The 21,317-nt window shown below is 39.7% G+C and overlaps 1 protein-coding gene across 1 annotated transcript; it reads left to right on the top strand.

Annotated features, from left to right (window-relative positions):
- Positions 1 to 5,341: 5,341 nt before the first annotated feature.
- Positions 5,342 to 18,942, top strand: LOC143889779 (peptidyl-prolyl cis-trans isomerase FKBP62-like). The gene is made up of 12 exons (XM_077394130.1): positions 5,342 to 5,663; positions 6,161 to 6,247; positions 15,603 to 15,863; positions 15,958 to 16,032; positions 16,125 to 16,205; positions 16,314 to 16,508; positions 16,601 to 16,693; positions 16,817 to 16,992; positions 17,091 to 17,213; positions 18,121 to 18,395; positions 18,496 to 18,616; positions 18,711 to 18,942. Exons 1-12 carry the CDS (start codon positions 5,489 to 5,491, stop codon positions 18,771 to 18,773), a joined length of 1,725 nt encoding a protein of 574 aa, XP_077250245.1. The 5' UTR covers positions 5,342 to 5,488; the 3' UTR covers positions 18,774 to 18,942.
- The last annotated feature ends 2,375 nt before the right edge of the window (positions 18,943 to 21,317 follow it).

Below are 21,317 nucleotides of genomic sequence, written 5' to 3'. Positions count from 1 at the left end.
ACTCATATTGTCTGTTATTATTTAAACAGCTGTCAAAGGTAATTACAGTTCCCAAAAACTCTCAGGAGCCAATTAAAACAGAAAAGACAAAGCTGGGTTAGTGCAATTATTAAAACATAGTAGTGCCAATGTCAGTAGCCAAAATAAATTTCTAAAATTTCAATGAGAAAACGGTTCGTACACACAGGTGTAGATAAGTTATCTACACACTAGCTTAAAATACAGTGGAAGGCATATTGTTAGGGTGATCCAAACCATTCATTTGATTGGCCCTCGCATAAATAGGGTGTCCACAAAAAATCAGCTCAATAAGATCATCCCAACCCTACGATTTGTGGAGGTAAAATGGACTTGTATAAACCTTCGTTCTGTCCATTTTTGGGCTCCATGGTTCGAAGGGTTAGGATGATCCTATAAAGCTGAGTTTTTGGGCACACCCTATCTTATGTGAGGGCCCATTAAATGAATGTGTTGGATCACCCAAACAATGTGGGCCCCCATTGTATTTTTAAGCTAGTGTGTAGATAACTTATCTACACTTGGTGTGTAAAAACCGTTTTCTCAAAATCAATTTGGACTATTCTGCAAAAGACGGTACTGCCTCAAGATCATTGTTACGAAGTTTGGATTTGGGACTATTTCCGCTTGGAAGAGTTAAGTAAAAAATCAGAAAATGTGCATGTAGGTTACCATTTCCTAACATGCATGTACTCTATATACTTTTCCAAATAGGGATTTGCTAAGGTCCATCACAATAGGCTTTTTGCGACTGGTCTGTCGCACATCTATTGTCTCCATTCACGAGGTGGCTGGTCTGATGTGCGACAGACCAGCCGAGAAATGCCTTTTGCGATGGACACTAGCAATTCCCTTCCAAATAACATCCACCAAAATGCATTGAGGGACTGTTTGGGTCTAGGTGGAAAATTTCTCAGGAATTTTTTTCTTGGAAGTTTCAGTGTTTGGATAACTCATTTTGCATGGAATTGTTTTTAGAAATTAAAATTTCCCCAATTTCTAGGAAAATTCATTTATGCTGAACCTATCTAGAAATTTTTGAAGGGTAGTTTAAGTTCAGGATTTGCTACAGACCATGGAAGAAGGCATTTCACGGAATGGCTGTTGCATGAGAGCAGCCACATGGGCTCACTTTTCTAACAGATTTTGTCTTATTCATTGAATTCATCTGATGTGACTGCTGCTCTTCAGTTCCCCCAAATGCATGTCCCCTTGCAAACTTCAGGTTGATAAAAGACTATACAGAAAGTCACTTTATTAATCAATGATAAAGGGAAATGATTTCAGCGCTCCAACGTTTTGATAAGCAGGCGATCCACATGTTTGTCGTGTAGTATTTAAAGGGTTGTCAGATGATACACGACAAAAGTTACAGCGTTGCAGCGCATGTTTATCAAAACATTGGAGCGCAGAAATCATTTCCCATGATAGAAGGCAATTTCTGTGTCCTCCAAGTTGTAAGAGGGGCGTAAGGGCGCATACTCGAGTAGGGTGCGCCCTCATTATAATAAACTGAATCGTGGCCAATATGCCATAGTGGGTCCCAACTTCCATTTCCTCTAGTTCAAAATTCAAACTAAGTATCCAGTTCTATTTTTTGTGACAAATGAATGTGATCCTATGTGTAGTTTGAGACCCTCCATGTTTAAAGACAATAAATGATCGTCGGATGCAGTTTGTGGGTGTAAAATGCATGGTGACGCATGGCCCCATCCATGGCAAGGCCTAACAGATAAATGGTTTTGATTCATTGAATAAGTGACCCCAATATTGCTTTTGTTGGCCCCTTAAAATAGGTTGCCCCAAAAAAATCATCTCAAAATCCTAACCATTGGATCCGTAGGGTTTCTGTAGATCGAAGGGTTCTGGTCATCCTTCGGAGATGAATTTTGGGGGCTAACCTATTTACATTGGAAAATAGGTTAGCCCCCAAAAAGGTAAGCCCTGATATATTTTATGAAAAATACACACAAGAGTAGTCCTAGGTGTGCTAAAGGAATCCTTCCCCATCAAATTCCTTGGGCTCCCCCTCATAACCTCTAGACTTACCTCTCTTGACTGTCAGCCAATCATTGACAAAGTCAGATGCAGAATATCCTCTTGGTCCAATAACACCCTATCTAGAGCTGGGAGAGCTGAGCTGATAAGATCGGTTCTGACCTCCTATCAGGTTTTCTGGTCGGCTGCGTTTCACATTCCCTCGAATACTCTGGAGAAAATTGAGAAAATTCTCAGGGATTTCTTTTGGTCGGGAGGAAGTGGGAAGAAAAATTACCACAATATCTCTTGGGATGCAATTTGTAAGCCCAAGAAAGAGGGGGGTTTGGGAATCAGGAGCCTATTTAACCTCAACAAAGCCGCTCAAATGAAACAATTGTGGAACATTTTGATTAGGAAAAGTACTCCTTGGGTGAAATGGTTCAATCTCAAATACATCAGGAACAGGAGCATCTGGAGCTTGCCGATGCCTTGCAGCCCCTCCTGGGCCGCCCGGAGTATTATCAAAGCTCGATCTCTTGCAATGCCTCACACCTGCTACCTTGTTAGTCCAACCTCTAATCTGAAATTCTGGTCCGATCCTTGGCTCCCAAATGACCCTATTACTTCCCAACCCTCCTTTGGCTCCATAATAAATTTCATTCCTCCAAATGCCACCATCCAGGAGACCTTTGAGAAGGGGTGGTGGAATATGATCCAACTCTTACCTCACTTCTCTGAGCTTAAAGCTCTCACTGATTCCGCCCTCCTCACTTCAAAGCTACCTTCCAAAGTTATTTGGAAACCTGACTCAAATGGGCTCTTTTCCCTCTCCAGTGCTTGGAACACCATAAGAACAAAAAACCATCATCAAAATTGGTCCTTGTCTATTTGGTTCCCTGGGCATATTCCCAAGTTCAGTACTACCTCTTGGTTAGCCATCCAAGGGAAGCTTAGCACTAGAGATAGGCTTTCCTTCCAAGGTCCTTTGAGAGATACTCTCTGCTCTCTTTGTAATGTGGATTCTGAGTCCCACAATCACCTTTTCTTTTCGTGCAGCTACTCCGCCTGGATCTGGCAGCAAATTCTTTGGCGCATCTCCAATCGGAAGAAGCAAAAAAAAATCCATCGGTGAGGAAGAAGATTGGATCAGAGGCAAATTCAAAATGAAAGGCCAAACTGCAACCCTCGCCCGAATCCTATTCACAGCTACAATCCGCTTCATCTGGCTCGAAAGGAACCGAAGAGTGCATGAAAATCAGAAGAAGCACAAGCATTACATTCTGAAATCAATCCTCTCCGCAGCGAGAGACAGAATTCTGTTTCTCAAACTTGATGATTCTTTATCCGATGAAAATGTTAGAATTACTCGCCTATGGAACCCCTCTTGGTTAGCCATCCAAGGGAAGGTTAGCACTAGAGATAGGCTTTCCTTCCAAGGTCCTTTGAGAGATACTCTCTGCTCTCTTTGTAATGTGGATTCTGAGTCCCACAATCACCTTTTCTTTTCGTGCAGCTACTCCGCCTGGATCTGGCAGCAAATTCTTTGGCGCATCTCCAATCGGAAGAAGCAAAAAAAAATCCATCGGTGAGGAAGAAGATTGGATCAAAGGCAAATTCAAATGAAAGGCCAAACTGCAACCCTCGCCCGAATCCTATTCACAGCTACAATCCACTTCATCTGGCTCGAAAGGAACCGAAGAGTGCATGAAAATCAGAAGAAGCACAAGCATTACATTTTGAAATCAATCCTCTCCGCAGCGAGAGACAGAATTCTGTTTCTCAAACTTGATGATTCTTTATCCGATGAAAATGTTAGAATTACTCGCCTATGGAACATCCCTTTTTTCCATAATTCAGCATCTCCAAAGACTTGCTCCTGGATCCCCCCTTCTTCTCTGTTCAGCAAGCTAAACACAGATGCATCTTTAACTGGTGACGATGGAGGAATTGGGGGCATCCTCAGGAACGACCTGGGCCTGTCTTCTGCTATGTTCTCACTGAATTGTGCTCCAGCTCCCATTCATCTCCTCGAGATTGATGCTAGAATCAACGGCGTTCTCCTTGCTGAATCTATGAACATAAAAAATCTTTGAATAGAATCAGATTCCTTGACAGCTGTCAAAGTGGTCCAAAACTCATCTCCATGTCCTTGGAAGAAAATGCCTGATCTTGAACATCTTGCGGAGCACCTTTCTGGTTTTGACAACTGGTCTATTACTCATATTTGGCGAGAAGGAAACAGGGCTGCTGATTTCTTATCTAAGATCTCTTGCCCTTGTAAGGGTCTTCCAATCCCCCCTTATGTTATTCCTCATGAATTGAATGTAATCCTTCTGGAAGACTCCTCTGGAGCCGTTTATAACCGTATGTTATCATTTTTCTTTTGAATAAATTCTGGTGGGGGTCTGCCTAACCCCAAATTACCAATATAAAAAAAAAAGGTGTGCTAAAGGGGGTGGCCCAGGGAAGAAAAGGGGGCGAATATATATGAGTTCCCTATTTAAAAGCTTTAAAACTCTTTTTTATGCATTTTCTAACAATCTATTTATCAATGGCTTAGGATCATTCGATCATAGTCAAACTAGAGTCAATGAGTAGTACTAATGGTGATCCATTATTATATCAACTGTCCTGATCAACACACGTACGTGCCACATGTACTATGGGCCCACACATAGCAAAAGCCAAAAAACATCTTTTGATAAAGGCACTGTTTTATTACCCTCCTTTTCTTCCCCGGGCCAGCCCACCTCTAGTGTATGTCTATCCTTTTACGGTTTTACCTAGGGGTGCAACTCGGGCGGGTCGGGCTCGGGTTGAGGCCAACCCGAACCCAACCCGAGCAACAATTTACCCGAACCCGAACCCGAACCCGAACCCGACCCGACCCGAGTTCCAACCCAACAAGGTTCAACCCGACTCGACCCGAGCAGCGCTTTTTGCCAACCCGAGTTCAATAATCTTTTTAGTTTTTAAGCTTAAAATCTCGGGTTGGCCAAACCCTCAACCAGGGTTGAGAAAACCCAACCTAACCCGAACCCGACTTGAAATCAACCCAACCCGAGTTTTTTCCGGGTTGAACCCGCTGGGTTTGGGTTGAGCCCGCCCGTGTTGCACCCCTGACTTTTACGCTACAAGTGGGTGGCCCAAGGAAGAAAAGGGATGAATATATCATTTCCCATTGAAAATTGATATGGGCTCATTTTGAAAAATTGATATTGGCACCCACGTGCTTACCGCACGAGTATCGAGATGATCCAAACCGTCGAGAGAAGTATCGAGATGATCCAAACGATCTGATTTCTTTAGAACACTCTAGAACTCTACCCCATTTCCCCACATCATAAAACTCTCCTCTTTCTGTACTCATCACCAAGCATTTTTCTTTCCATTGCTCATAGCAAACCCTAATTTCAACATCTTTGAGCTAAAACCCTAATCTCAACATCTTTGATCTAAAACCCTAATCTCAACATCTTTGATCTAAATCATGGAGGAGGATTTCGATCTGCCTGCAATGGATGAGATGAATGAGGGCATGGGTATTCCTGACGAGACTTTGAAAGTTGGAGAAGAGAAAGAGATTGGAAATCAGGGTTTGAAGAAAAAGCTCATAAAAGAAGGAGAGGGTTGGGGTACTCCAGAGAACGGCGATGAAGTTGAAGGTATTTGATTTCGCCTCCTTTTTCTAGGGTTTATCATTTGTTTGTTTGGATTAAATGATAAAATCTATCATTTGTATTTGATTTGCAGTTCATTGCACTGGAACCCTACTTGATGAATTAAACTATATTTGATTTAGCCTCTTTTTGTTTTTTTTGTTTGTTTATCATTTGTTTTTTTGGGGTGAATGAAGGGTATATAAATCTATTACTGTATTTGATTTGTAGTTCATTACACTGGAATCCTACTATATGAAATAAACTATATTTGATTTAGCCTCTTTTTGTTTTTGTTTTTGTTTATCATTTGTTTTTTTGGGGTGAATGAAGGGTATATAAATCTATTACTGTATTTGATTTGTAGTTCATTACACTGGAATCCTACTCTATGAATTAAACTATTTTTGATTTAGCCTCTTTTTGTTTTTTTGTTTGTTTATCATTTGTTTTTTTGGGGTGAATGAAGGATTGTTAAATCTATCATTGTATTTGGTTTGCAGTTCATTATACTGGAACCCTACTTGATGGAACACAGTTCGATTCTAGCCGCGATAGAGGAACGCCATTCACATTTGAGCTCGGCCAAGGTGGGTACTTCTCTTGATCCATTTGAATTTGTTGGGAATTATAGTGGCTTGATAATGTATTGTTGATTTTGTTTCTTTGTTTTGTTATAGATTTTCTTTCTTATCTGATTTTGTATTGGGTGTTGGGTTTCTGATTATTGATGATCGTTGGGGGATGTATTCTATGTTTTGGATTGCCTTGAGTATTTGTTTTCCTCTTAATGAATGTCGAGTTATTTTCCTTGGTTTTTGTTTAGTTATTATTATATGATGCTTAGCGTAAGGTATAAAATATTTTTGTGATGAATGGTTTTCTGGCTGTTGGATTGCAATGGCAGGTCTTAAAGCACGGTTTAATGGCCCTAACGGCCTAACGTTTGGATAAAGAACAACTCGCTTTATCAGTTGGAAATCAGAAAAAAATTATTAATAGAAATCCCCTTGGCAGGGGGAGACAACCTCCTACCACTGTAGCCCCAACTTGATTCTATTATTGGAAGAAGATCCAAAGCCTCTATCTTCCTTCTCATCCCATATTTGCAAAAGCCCCCAGCATATTCTCTATTTATTTTCACTGGAGATTTGAAAACTGAAAAAAGAAAGAAAGAAAGAATGAGATGTTTTTTTCCAAAAAAAATGTAAGAGAAGGAGATGGAAGCTTCGATTCTTCTTCCAAAATAAGAAGACTAATGAAACTACAGTGGTGGTGGGTTTTAACCTCCTATAAAGGGGCTTTATAGCGGATTTTTGATGCTCCGCGATTGAGGGTGAGAGCTGTTCTTATAGAACAACCCCAACATTCTGCTGCTAAGGCCTTTAATAGTTAAAATCATTCATGGCGTTTTGGTCACTGGTTAGAAAACTTATTTCATACCATATGTATAATGTTACTAATGGCCAGAGCATTTGCTGGTGCAAAACGTTTATACGTTGCTTCTCTCACCCAGCGACTGTATCACCTAACTTCTTCTTTAGGTGAGGTCCACCGAACAATTTCCCCACTTCAATTTACTGACATCGGAGAAAATCTCCAAAGAACTATCTGCGGTAGGGAATCGAATTTTAGATTGAATGCAAGGATTCCTCTGTTATTCGCAGTCACCTGGGCTTATGGGATTCAGTAGTAGTCTCCATAAACTTCTATAGTTAAGAAGTTAACATGAGAAACCTTCCACTAATGTTAAGTATGAAAAACTTTTATGCTATGAAGCACGGGTGCGGGTGCGACACGACATGGGTATGCGGGTACGTGATTTTCCAAAAACTCGGGTGCGGGTTCGTTCGGGTGCGTTGAATATAATAATATTTGTATTTGTATTATTTTATTATATATTTAAAAAAAGAAGAAGGAGAGCAATCAAATAACAATAACATCACCAAAATGGAAAATTCTAATATTACTCTTCATTTCATACGTAATGAAGTGTATCATTAAAGCACCAAAATAACATAAAGCACCAAAATAACATAAAGCATCAATGCATCATCAATCCTTATTCCTAGAAGTTCGTCGCCTCATCTCTAATATCGACAACATCGTCCTCTACGTCGTCGGTAAAAATAATGGACTCCAACTCCGGCTCATCCAAAGAAAGACTAGCAACTTCAAGTACCCCTACATCCTCGAAGGAATCAAATGTATCGCCACCTATGTCCCACATCTTTGTCTCTCCTTGCTTATATTGTGGAGTTTGTCTTGAGAGAAACCGAAGATTGCTATGAATGAAAACTAAATCTTGAGCTCGTTGTGGAGTTATCTTGTTCCTCTTGAGAGAATGCACAAAAGAGTAAGTGCTCCAATTCCTCTCGGCACAAAATGACGATGAAGGCTGCATAAGAATCTTCAAAGTTATGCTTTGAAGCATAGGGGCACATGTACCATGGATGGCCCACCACTCATGAGGCTTGATAGTGAACCGTTCATTGATGGAATCAACATCATTGAAAATTCAGACTTCATGGAGAATTTGGAGAACTCCACATTAGCTCTCGTGCGGTCTTCGGAATTGGTGAAGTACCTCTTGAAGCACTTTATCCTCTCGGTATAAATTTTCGCATCCTTATGTGGAGGCACCCGACTTGAATCTTCACAGAGTCATTGCTCACTATAATACCTTTAAGAAAGAAAAACTAATTTAGCTTCAAATTTTAAATCAAAAGTTAGAACTTAGAAATAAACATAAATAGCTAATAATCCAAATAAATTTAAAGTCACCTAACATTGGATTCAATGAATGAGCCAAGCAATGAAGTGGAGTGTTGCTTTTGTTCTAACGAGCAACAAGAATCTCGTGCACCCCGTCAAAAAATTTGGACTCCTGTTCTTTCTTCTTTCCTTCCTTCCTATACATTGCCGCCCTTATTTTCTCTTTCATGCTATCCCACAAATCATAAACTAAGTGAAGGCAAGGCAAGGCGTATCCGTGTCACACTCTCTAAGCATGTCATAGATGAGGGATGTAAATGCGAGTATGTAATCAATAGATTCCCACCATACGTCATCTAACACCTTATCTTTTACAAACCTTGCTTTCCCTACGTCATCCTCCCTATAATAAGTCCATTTGTCGCTAATAACTATTGCTTGAAGACCTTGCTTTAAGAGTTTCAATCTCTTAAGCATTACAATAACACTCGCGAATCGAGTCTCTGCTACGGAAAGTAACTTCAAAGTGTTGAACTCGTTGGATATGGCTAGTCTCATGGAATGATTCATTATGAAATTCTTAATGATGCTAGCATCTCCCGAAACATCCGTTATCCAACTATATTCATCATATGTAATTTGATTTGCTTTCACATTTTTCGCCGCACATATGTTCTTCAAAGCAAGGTTGAGGGTGTGCACCACACATGGGGTCCAAAAGATGGAAGGAAATTGTGCCTCAATAAGTTGCCCGGCCGCCTTACAATTTGTAGCGTTGTCGGTAATTACCTGGACAACATTTTCATGCCCAACTTCCATAATTACCTATTTCAATAAGTTGGCAATGAAATATTTGTCATTTGTCTCCCCCGAACAATCTACCGTCTTGAGAAACATAGGGCTACCCTCGGTTACCGCCATGAAGTTAATGAGAAGAGGCCGCCTTTGTGAGTCACTCCATCCATCACTAACAATGCTCACTCATTTATCCTTCCATGTATCTCTAAGGAGTTGCAACAACCCATCAACATTTGCCCTATCTTTTTGTAGTAGAGTTGTCCTTAGCAAGTTGTATCCCGAAGGCAAATAACCGGAAATTGGATTGTTGGCCGCATAAGATTATGAACTCTCATAGTGTGTGTTCCTTGCTAGGTGAAATGGCAAGCCACCCGAGTAAAACATCCGAGCAATCTCACCATGTAGGTGATCACGGGCCGCCATGTTGAATGCCTTTTCAATAGCACCCACATTTCCACTTAGACCACTTGTCTTCCTCCTCTTTAGATCAAAACTTGGAGGGACAGACATATTACTTGGGCAACTCAATGATCCACTACTTGATGATGGCTGCAATGGCACTCTCTTGGGAGCATTTTGCTTCATAGGCTCTTTGCATTCTTCCTCAAACCTTTGCATTGCAAGTAGATCACTTGCTTTCACTTTAGCACATGGTCCGATTCCTTGCCCTGCTATCTTCAACAAGTGCGCCCTAACCCCTGTGTAGGAGCTACTGAAACTCTTAATACAAAAATTGCATTGTCACCTCACATTCCCTCCACCCTTAGGATCTTTATCAAATTTAGAGACATGCTTCCATAAAAGCTTCGACAAATCTTCATCAGTAGAAGACGTATGTGCGGCTTGGGCGGCACTACTAGCACCGAATGAAGACATTCTGAAATCTATTAAACAACAAAAACAATTTTAGCATGCAACATTGCAACCCAACAAAACAAGGTTACAAGGCAACAAACAACAACAATTGTAAATTTGTAATGCAATGCAATTGAGGACTCTCAACACTCAACAGTTAGTCAGTTATTGTACATTGTACCCAAAAATGTAATGAGCCCCAAATAGATTTTGGACTCAAAATTAAACAGAACAGGGCCTAAACTGAGCAAGTGAATAGGGCCTAAAATGAACAGGGCAAAATCACTAAATGTAATGAGCCCCAAACAGATTATTGGACTCAAAATTAAACAAAATTTTGAATCCAATAATCAGTTTTGCAGAATTCAAACAGTTTATTGCACAAACATTTGCATTTAAGCAAGCCCTCTTTGTTTTGGATTTTGAAAACAGATTGTGAGTCCAATGCTGATTCTTGGACTCAAAATTCATCTCAACAGATTGTTAGTCCAAGAATAAGCTTTTGACTCACAATCTGTTCTCAAAATAAAAAAACAAACAGGGCCCAATGTCATTTTCAGTCTAATAATTAGTAGTGGACTGAAAAAAAATAGGGGCAGCAGTAAAGCCTATTCTCTAGCAAATCCCATATATTAGCAAATCCCATATACTAGCAAATCCCAAAATTCCATAGCAAATTCCATATACTACAGTTTCAGATTTAACTTTTAAGGCCCTGTTCGTTTCAGATTTTGACAACCGATTGTGCTCCCAAAAGGCCAAAAGCCCAAAACCTATTTGGAGATTATGACAACTGATTGTCAGCCCTAAATAGGTTTGAGGCTGATAATCAGTTGCCAAAATCTCAAACGAAAAGGGAATAAGTTTGGAGATTATGACAACTGATTGTCAGCCCTAAACATATTAATCTGAGGAAATAGGTTTGGGGAACACAATTAGTTGCCATAATCTGAGGAAAAGAAAAGGAGAGAGAGAGAGAGAGAGAGAGAGAGAGAGAGAGAGAGAGAGAGAGAGAGCTGGAGGTTCCGTCGGAGGAGGGAGAGCCGGAGCGAGGTTCCATCGGAGGAGGGAGCCGGAGGGAGAGCCGGAGGGAGAGGAAGAGGGAGAGAGAGATATAAGTTAGGGTTTGAATAAAACCTAATTCGTGCAAGTTTTAAGGGTTTTTTTAAACACCCCCCCACCTTTTACTCCACACAACCCACCCCATTACATATATGTATGTTTAACCCCTGACTTTTACCCCCCACACCCCCTTAACTTAAGTTTTTTTTGTTTTTTTAAAAGTTAAACGTGTCGGGTGCGTCGGGTGCGCACCCCAAACGCACCCGACACGCACCCGATTCACAAAACAGGGTTAATTTAAAACAATCTCTAGGGTGCGTACCCGGGACGTACCCGAGCGTACCCGTACCGGATATGCACCCGACACGGGTATGACGGGTGATTTTAAGTACCCGTGCTTCATTGCTTTTATGTGTTACTAACAGCCAAAGCATTAATTGGTGCAAAATGTTTATGCGTTACATCTCTCACTCTGCTACTGTATCACTTGCGTTTATCTTTAGTTGGGGAGCACCTAACAAATTCCCCACCTCAATTTACCGATGTGGAAAACATCTCCCAAGAACTAGTTGCAGTAGGGAATCTAATTCTAGAGTTATATAAAATAACTAAAATATATGGTTAGTAATGTAATTGAAACTTCCTTGAGCATACTTCAACCTGAAACATCTAAGGTTTAAAGAATTAGACAATCCATGTCAATGTTTAGATATTTTGTTACTTTCTTAAATGAACATATAATTGATGATCCTTCATCTTAAAGAGAAGCTTTAGAATCACATGATTTGGACAAATGGAAAGAAGCTATTGAAAAAAAAAAAAAACACTAAACTTTATTGAGAAAAATCTAAGTGTAGGAGTTTGTAGATAAACCTGAAGATTGAAAGGTTATAGGATATAAGTAGGTATTTAAATGAAAACTCAAACCAAATGGACCAGTATACAAGTACAAAGCTAGATTAGTTGCAAGAGATTTACACAAAAAGGAATTGATTATGATAAGACATAATCTCTTGTATCCAAATTTACATCTATAAAGTTACTTATATCAATAGTGTCATAATCTCATGCCTTGATTTGGAATTTAAAAAATGGATGTTAAAACGACTTTTACATATAACTCAACTCAACCAAGCCTTTGTCCCAAACTAGTTGAGGTCGGCTAATGAATCCTTTAGAAAATTTTCATGAAGAAGGTGAAAGGATCTATCCGGCTCAAATTGACTAAGTCTAATCCTGACACTAGTTGGGTACGTTGACATGGATCATTTTATTCAATTCTTTCCTATCCAAGGTCATGTTCTCTGTTATGTTCCTAGCCATCAAGTCTTTCCTCACTGTTTTTACTTAAGTTGTTTTTGGTCTGCCCCTACCTCTTTTCACTCCATCAACTTGGCATGAGTCACTTATTCTCACTAGAGCATCCAAAGGCCTACGTTGGATATGCCCAAACCATCTTAAGCGGTGCTCTCTCATCTTCTCCTCAATTGGTGCCACCCCCACCTTTTTATGGATGTCTTCATTTTTAATTCCATCTAACGTTGTGTGGCCGCACATCCATCTAAGCTTTCGCATCTCCGCTACACTCATCTTATGCACATGGTGCTTCTTGGTGGCCCAACATTCCGAGCCGTACATCATGGCTGGCCTCACAGCTGTCTTATAAAACTTTCCCTTCAACTTGATAGGTATTTTACGGTCTGACACTAATTATTGCTCCATCGTTCATATCCTTAATCATATCAACATATTTAGTAGGCACTTTTTTTTCTTTTTACGTATGGAATACTTAATAAAGAAATTTATATGATCCAAACTGGATGATGGGAAATTGAGAGACACGATGAAGTCTTCTATAAGCTGATGAAGTCTTTATACAGACTAATTCACATAATGTATTACATGTTTCACAATGCTGTAATAAAATCTGGTTTTATACCAAACAAACTTTGATCATTGTGTATATAGCTTAAAGGTAAGAGTTCATTTGTGATATTATCATTATTTGTTGATGATATTTTATTAGCTGGAAATAGCCCGTCCATGATTGAGAAACTCAAATTTAAAATCATAGTTTGCAATGAAAGCATGGGTGGAGCCTCATTTGTTATAGGTATTAAAATTATTAGGGATAGAAAGTTCAAACTTAGCTTATAATAAGAAAATTATTTAGCAAAAGTAACGAAGATTTACATGGACTTGTCAAAAGCAATGGATATTTCCATTTGCAAAATCTACCAAATTATCAAAGAACATAAAACCATCCAATGATGATGAGATAACTGAAATGCAAAACAAACCCTATGCTCAGGCAATAGGATGTCTAACATGCGTCATGTTTGTGCAAGACTGGATCTAGGCTGTGTTGTATGTTATGTGAGTAGGTATCAAAAGATTCAAAACAAGCTAGTATTGCTCATTGGATTGCCGTTAAGTGAATTCTGATATATTTTAAAAATACAATGCATTACAAGTTGACATATCGAGAAGATAATTTATCAGTTATAAGGTATTTTTGATGTTTACTTGGTTGAAGATCTTAATGATAGAAAATGTACATTTGGAAATATTTTCCTGTTAGAAGGAAGAACATTATCTTGGTCAGGTGAAAAGCAAGATATGGTTCTGAGTTTATTATGGGATTGAAATTCATAACACATAATGCGATTGCATTTGAAGATGTATGGATAACATGTTTCCTTGAGGATCTTAAGAGAAATGTCTACTCCATGGGACTAATAGGCGATTGATTGTTACACCATGGATAGCTGCAATGAGGGGACAAATAACTTTAGTTTTTGATAAATTCTTAATGTGGGATCGTTTGACGATTTAGCCTTTGATAAAAAAGCAGCATCGAATGGGCAAGTAACCTTTGTTGTAGGATAAGGCCACAACAAACAGGAAAATAAGGATAAATTCTCAATGTAAGATCCTCTGGCAAATGGGTATAATAACATTCGTCGTAAGATAAGTTCCTAACACCATACCCATGCATGGTTTGATCTATGCATATATTTATATTTATCATAAATAGGCAACTGATATATTTGCCTCCTCGTTCCGTGCCACTTGTAGTGTAAAAATAGGCCTCAGAAAGACACTGGAGGGGGTGGCTGGGGAAGCAAATGGGGCTCATATATCACTTTCTGTAAAAAAAAAATATTTCAATCAAAATTCTATGAAATCATATACCACATTATTGAGCATGCACATTAATGGTATGAATGATGTCAATGTTTTGCTATGTCAGTTGGTAACCTGTCATGGGGACATCGTTAGGTGGACTTCACCTATGGACGGGGGCAGTTGATACAATGGCATGATGGGAGATGCAACACTTAAATCGTTTTTATAATAAATGTGTAGAAAAAATTGAGAAATATCTTCTCAACACGGATTGAACACGGTGTGCAGCAAAAAATAACGTCAAGAAACTATGCAAATAACACAAGATTTTACGTGGTTCGGCATTGCCTATGTCCACCCGAGGGGGGGCGGGGGTGGATTTTCACTATTTCGGTCTGGGTTACAAACTCTCTTCTTCTTGGCCAAGAAACACAAAGAAAACCTAATCCTGCAACCCTAACATGCGGCTTATATATATGTATCAATGCCACTAAATGGAGAAATTTACCGAAATACCCTTTAGTGAAAAAACAGAAAATAAAAATTTTCGATAGGGCGCTGGCCCCGCACCCCGGTCGGGGCAAGCTGCCCCGGCATCGCCAGCCAGCTAACCACGTAGCTCGGCCCGGGTGTGCGTCGCAGACATTAGTCCGTCAGGTCCTGTATAATACCAGAATACAAGACATCTGCACAAACAGAATGGTTTTCTGGTTGTCGGATTGCAACACCAGATCTTTATGATTTAATGGCCATAATGGCTGAACGTTGGAATAAAGCTTTTCTATAAGAACAGCCCTCCTGTCTCATTTATATCAGTAAAAAACCATTAACATAAGGCTTCTTGAACCATTCATAAAAAAACATAAGGCCTGTTGACAAGGAGAGGAAACCCCCTGCCACTGTAGCCCCAACTTGATAATCTCATTGGAAGAAGATCCAAAGCCTCACCTCCTTTTTCATGCCAATTTTGCAAAAGCCCAAGCATCTTCTCTATTTTGACATGTGATTCCGTGAATTGCATTTGTTAGTGAAATTGACAACACACGAAATAGGTTGTTGGTTGAAATTTTATCTTTTCATTAAATAACACGTCGTTACAGTTCTGTGTTAATTTAGGTTGATCTTTTTTTTTTGGAACATTTAAATCTTGGGCGATGCTTTTGGTTTTATTATCAGTGATTTCACTCATACTGGTGTTGAAGAAGATCATCAAATTAGATTGTTTAAAGTTAAACCTATGATTTTATAAACGTTGGATCATGTAAATTGGTTAGGATCTTTTAAGATCTTTACGTCAAATGTAATTAGTTGTACTGTGATTCTCATTCTGGCAAGATCATAAAGTACCCATATCACTGTTAATGGTCCTGATTTCTTTGGTGATAGGCAAAGTGATCAAGGGATGGGACATAGGGATCAAAACAATGAAAAAGGGTGAGAAAGCTATCTTCACCATCCCACCTGAGCTGGCCTACGGTGAAATGGGCTCTCCACCGACCATTCCTCCCAATGCTACTCTCCAATTCGATGTTGAGTTGCTCTCTTGGTCCAGCGTTAAGGACATATGCAAGGATGGGGGCATCTTCAAGAAGATTCTTACTGAGGGAGAGAAATGGGAGAACCCAAAAGACCCTGATGAAGTCCTTGGTACATATAGCTCTGAATCCTACTAAGCATTTGAATTATTCAAAAATTATGGTTTGATGAATTGTGGTGATTTAATTATCTTCTTTCTTTGCAGTGAAATATGAAGCCCGGCTTGAAGATGGGACCGTGGTTTCCAAATCCGAGGGAGTGGAATTCCCCGTTAGAGAAGGTAGGTTTGAGCTTTTATTCTTAATTGCTAAGATTTCTCCTTTGTAATGGTGTTCAAATACATTTTCTTACGTCGAATTTTCTTGCTACCAGGGTTTTTCTGTGCTGCATTGTCGAAAGCTGTGAAAACAATGAAGAAGGGAGAGAAGGTTTTCTTGACTGTAAAGCCACAATGTAAGTTTTGTTCTTGGACCCTCTTCAGCTTAAGAGCCAATTCATTTTGTTTTTGGGAATTTGGTTTGGATTGTGAAACCCTCATGCGGTGAGTCTGATGATGGCCAGATGGTTTTGGGGAGAAGGGCAGACCAGCTTCTGGTGCTGAAGGTGCGGTCCCACCCAATGCCACCCTTCTCGTGGAGCTTGAGTTGGTTTCATGGAAGACTGTAACAGAGGTGACCCCTGATAAGAAGGTTCTAAAGAAGATCCTCAAGGAAGGGGAAGGCTATGAACGTCCCAATGATGGGGCTGTTGTCAAGGGTAAACAGCTCAAGGAAGAGCATTTTTTTTCCGTAGCATTGATTGCCTTTGACGATCTTGTGACTAACATTGATTGCCTTTGATGCACACAGTGAAGTTGGTTGGTAAGCTAGGAGATGGAACTGTTTTTCTGAGAAATGGACATGATGACGGAGAGGAGCCATTTGAATTCAAGACTGACAATGGTAGTACTTCTTTTCTTGTTATTGCGGTTTTGCTAGCCTTATTGGTGTTCTTCAAATGTTGGCTTCACTGGTGCAATGTCTACATGATCTAACCATTATATTGATATTGACCGTGAAATACAGAGCAAGTTATTGACGGACTTGACAGAGCAGTGATGACCATGAAAAAGGGGGAAATTGGATTAGTTACGATTTCACCAGAATATGCTTTCGGTTCCTCCGAATCAAAGAACGAATTGGCTGTGGTTCCTCCCAACTCCACTGTATCTTATGAAGTTGAGCTTGTATCATTTGTTAAGGTTGGTAAAATCGTCCCCCAAATTTCGTTTAGTATTTGGTCTGTTCGCTTTCTTGAGAGGGAGGGAGGTGGCAATCTAACTTTGTTTGAACCTGTCAGGATAAAGAATCATGGGACATGAGCACTCCTGAGAAGATAGAAGCTGCTGGGAAGAAGAAGGAAGAAGGAAATGCGCTGTTCAAAGTGGCTAAATATGCAACGGCTTCCAAGAGATATGAGAAGGTTAAATTTTGTGACATTTTGGTACTTTTATCTTTAGAGCAAATTGGGAATTTCTGTGTTATGAGTTGCGGCATTTTTTTTTTTTTGAAAATTGACATATGTTCATTGATACTATGAAAATTACATTGGTGGCATTACATAGTATTGAATAAAGCTGGCCAGTAGGGGTGCCAGTTTGGGCTCGGGCTTCCTAGCTCGTGCTCGGCTTGAATCCTTAACGAACCGAGCCTACAAAAAATCAGATCCATAGGATCATCCCAACCCTACGATTTGTGGAGGTAAAATGGATGTCTTTAAACCTTCACAAATTAGTTCATTTTTTGCCTCCAAAGTTCGAATGGTTAGGATGATCCTATGGATCTGATTTTTTGTGGACACCCTATCTATGTGAGGGCCTTAAAAATGAATGGTTTGGATCACCCAAATAAGGTGACCCCCACTGTATTTTAAGCTAGTGTGTAGATAGCTTATCTACACATATGTGTAGGAACCGTTTTCTCATATATATATATATATATATATATATATATATATATATATATATATATATATATATATAGTTATAACCCTAAATCCCTTACAGGTTATGTAATTATTGAATTTGAATCATTTGATTGTACAGGACAGGTCCAAAAAAGCCCAAAATATGTAGGATTTTGGGGCCCAATTGGCCCATTAACAAGCTTGGTAAGGCTCGCGAGCCTGACCGAGCCGAGCCCGAGCTCCGGTGTTGAGCTTAACTAGCCGAGCCGAGCCGAGCTGGGCCAAGCTCGGCTCTGCTCGTTTACACCCCTACTGGCCAGACCATACCCTGAGCCAGAAAGATTGAAACAAAAACAGGAAAAATCTGGGTCCTTTCTTCCTGCAGCATATTGATTATGGTTTCTTATCATTTTTTGAAATTCAGGCGGCAAAGTTTATTGAATATGACAGCACGTTTAGTGAGGAGGAGAAGAAGCAGGCCAAGGTGCTTAAGGTTACCTGCAACCTTAACAATGCAGCCTGCAAGCTGAAGCTCAAAGAGTACAAAAATGCAGAGAAACTTTGCACAAAGGTTTTGGAAATCGAGAGTGGGAATGTTAAAGCTCTGTATCGGAGGGCTCAAGCCTATATTCAGCTGGCCGACCTGGATTTGGCGGAGATAGATATCAAGAAGGCTCTTGAAATAGACCCAGATAACAAGTATGTCTTCAAAGCTCAATCTGGGATGCTATTCTTAAATTGAATTCCAATTGGTAGTGTATTTTATTTGAATCAATGGGTTTGTATGTTTATATTTCAGGGATGTGAAGCTAGAGTATAGGACTCTGAAGGAGAAGATGAAAGAACATAACAAGAAAGAAGCCAAGTTTTATGGGAACATGTTTGCAAGAATGAGCAAATTAGAGCAACTAGAATCTAATGTGAGTAAAGAGAAAGATGTCTTTCTTCCTATGCAAATTAAACAATACGTAAAAAAGTTTACGCAGTTTTGTTTCTCTGTCTCTAATTATGCAGGAATCTGGAAGCGCAGCGGCCAAACAGGAGACAGCGCCCTTGAGCGTCGATAGTGCAGCTTAAGCTTGGAGTTTTTTTTTCCTTGGCCTGAACTTTGTTTCTTTCTTTCGTTTTGGTTTATGTGGTTCAGCTTTACGGTCAGTCTTGCTAGTTGAACATCATGTAGAGGATAATAATATGCAGAAAGAGATTTGCGGTGGGAAGAATGAATTTATCCTGATCTACTTGAATACGGGATGTGGTAGAGCTAAGTAGATTTTTCTCACAATAGGTATATTCTTTCTTACATAGGAAATTTGATTGTTGGTTGTCTTTGGAGGTATTCTTGGTTTTTATTTAATACTTGGGCGTGTAGATTCGTCAAGTACATGCCTATGAAAAGTTTGGTATATGTAGATGATCTAAGCCGTTCATTTGTCGGTCACCATCGTGGGTAGCCTTTGGATGAAGGGCCTAAAAACAAGATTTTCCACTGGCCCTGAAAGAAGGGTATGAAATATTTGGACCTTGGCATAGGTTCAGGGAATCCAGCTTTGTAGTTATGTAGGTGTGCAACTCGGCCGGTTGGGTCAGGTTGACGCCAACCCTAGCCCAAACTGCGGACCCGAAATCTCAACCCTAACCCGTACAAGGAGGGTCAGCCCCTATTTTTGGTGCACTTCTACCCTGTTTTTGGGTGGACCTTGGTGGCTGAATGTTCTAGTTAGCATGTCAGTAACCCAACCCGTCCCCGAATTTGGCTTTACAAAGTTAGTAAAGAAAGCACTGTGAGATATGATTTTATCATTATATCTAGTTAATTTTAGGATGAATTTAAGAGCGACATGGATGGTAACAGTTAAACCTGATCTTACATTTCCAGTAATTCTAAGAGCAGATGTAATATGGAAATATTGAATTTCTTTTTTTTTTTTTTTGAAATATTGAATTTCTTCTATGAGGAAAATACATTTCTTTCAGGAATTCGGAGTGGGGCCTGCCTGTTGGGATCCAGCCTGGTATGGGCTTTTTGTGTAATGTTCGGAACCTAACCTATAATGTTTGGAACCACGCTAAAAGCTCTAGAGCTGATGGAACGCATTAGGTTATGTCAGTTAAACTTGTCCCATGTCCCAACTAATCCCAATCGCAGCAGGTAGGCTCCCCACCCAGGACTGTAATAGAAATACAATGACATTTTATACTATTATTCCGTCTTTGATTGCACAAAATCCCGTAACCTATTGGGATTTTGTTTGGGTTTGGGATGCCATTTCTTTTTTGGTTGCCAATATTGCACTGAACTCCCCGGAGACTTCTTGGGTTGTCTTTTGGGTAATTATTTCGTATCTGCTGGTGTGACTTTTTTATCCCTTCTTTATAAGTTTCAAATCAAATTCCACAAATAATGTGAAATTTTGCAAATCAAATTCCACTAATAAGGTGAAATTTTGCTTGAAAAATCTTGTGAATGATACTTTTCTCTCTCTCCTCTTTCTGTATTGGTAGTGACATCCTCTACTTATTCCCCTATTCTCCCATGGATTAAGCGTGAAAAAACCATTCACATGAATCTTTTACAAAATTATCAACTATCAACTAATTAGAATGGTTCATTATTAGACCATCGTATTTGATTCGCCAAATACATCATTATTGTATACTCTTTCATATGTATGGCGCAACCTTTTCCTTATCGGGATCGGGACTAACAAGAATGGTTGGGACAACGGTTGACTTTTTATGTGAAAAAAAGTATTTTTGTAATTCAAAATTACAATGGGGTGTTTTAAGTCATTATATGTTTCTCTTACTTTATGCTTTTGGGCTTTCTTCCAAAAGGACTAAAGTAATGAAAAAACTTTAGTTCTAGATGGGAAGTGTGAGAGGGTGAGAGTGGCCATATATATATATATATATATATATATATATATATATATATATATATATATATATACTTTCACTCTCTTAGCCTTGTAAATGAGCAAGAGGTTATGGGGATCCTATGCGCACGGATCGCCCACTTGGGTCCGGCGGGCTTTTGGTCTTACCATACACGCGCGCCGTCCGGCGCGGCTAGGCCGGCCGCGCGCATGGGCCCAAAGTCTTTTCCTTTTAATTTTTCTTTTTTCTCTTGGTTTACTAATTATTTAATTAATTTTACCGTTTAAGAAAATGCGTGACCATTGGGAAACATTTGTCACGCACTAAATGAGTGCGACGTTTTCTATTTATTCGGATTTGTGGAATACAGAAAGATATCTTTTGGGAACAACTTTCTGTTTTCTATTGTGCTTCTCTCTGTTTTTCTGGAACTTCTATTTCTCCCATAATATTTCTGGATCAAGGAGATTCGGCTCATATAAGCAAGTTCTAAGGCATCCGAGCTGCGTGAGTGCACACCTATGGAACGAGAGTTGTTGAATTCTGGAGGCATACGCTAAGACGCCCATCTGCACACTTGATTCATCATAGTGGGGGCAGGATTTGCCTTAAGGACAGCGAAGATCCTTCGTACCTCAACTCGATAAGTGATCTAACGACGTTGTTGAATCCTGGAGGCATACGCCAAGATGCCCATCTGCACCGTTGATTCGTCATAGTGGGGGCGAGATTTGCCTTAAGGAC

This window comes from Tasmannia lanceolata, unplaced genomic scaffold (genome assembly GCF_043159265.1).
Source record: "Tasmannia lanceolata isolate RefF3 unplaced genomic scaffold, GAP_Taslan_0.1 ptg000013l, whole genome shotgun sequence".
Lineage (NCBI taxonomy): Eukaryota > Viridiplantae > Streptophyta > Magnoliopsida > Canellales > Winteraceae > Tasmannia > Tasmannia lanceolata.
The sequence above is the reverse complement of the archived record's forward strand: the minus strand, read 5'-3'. Positions and strand labels throughout refer to the sequence as shown.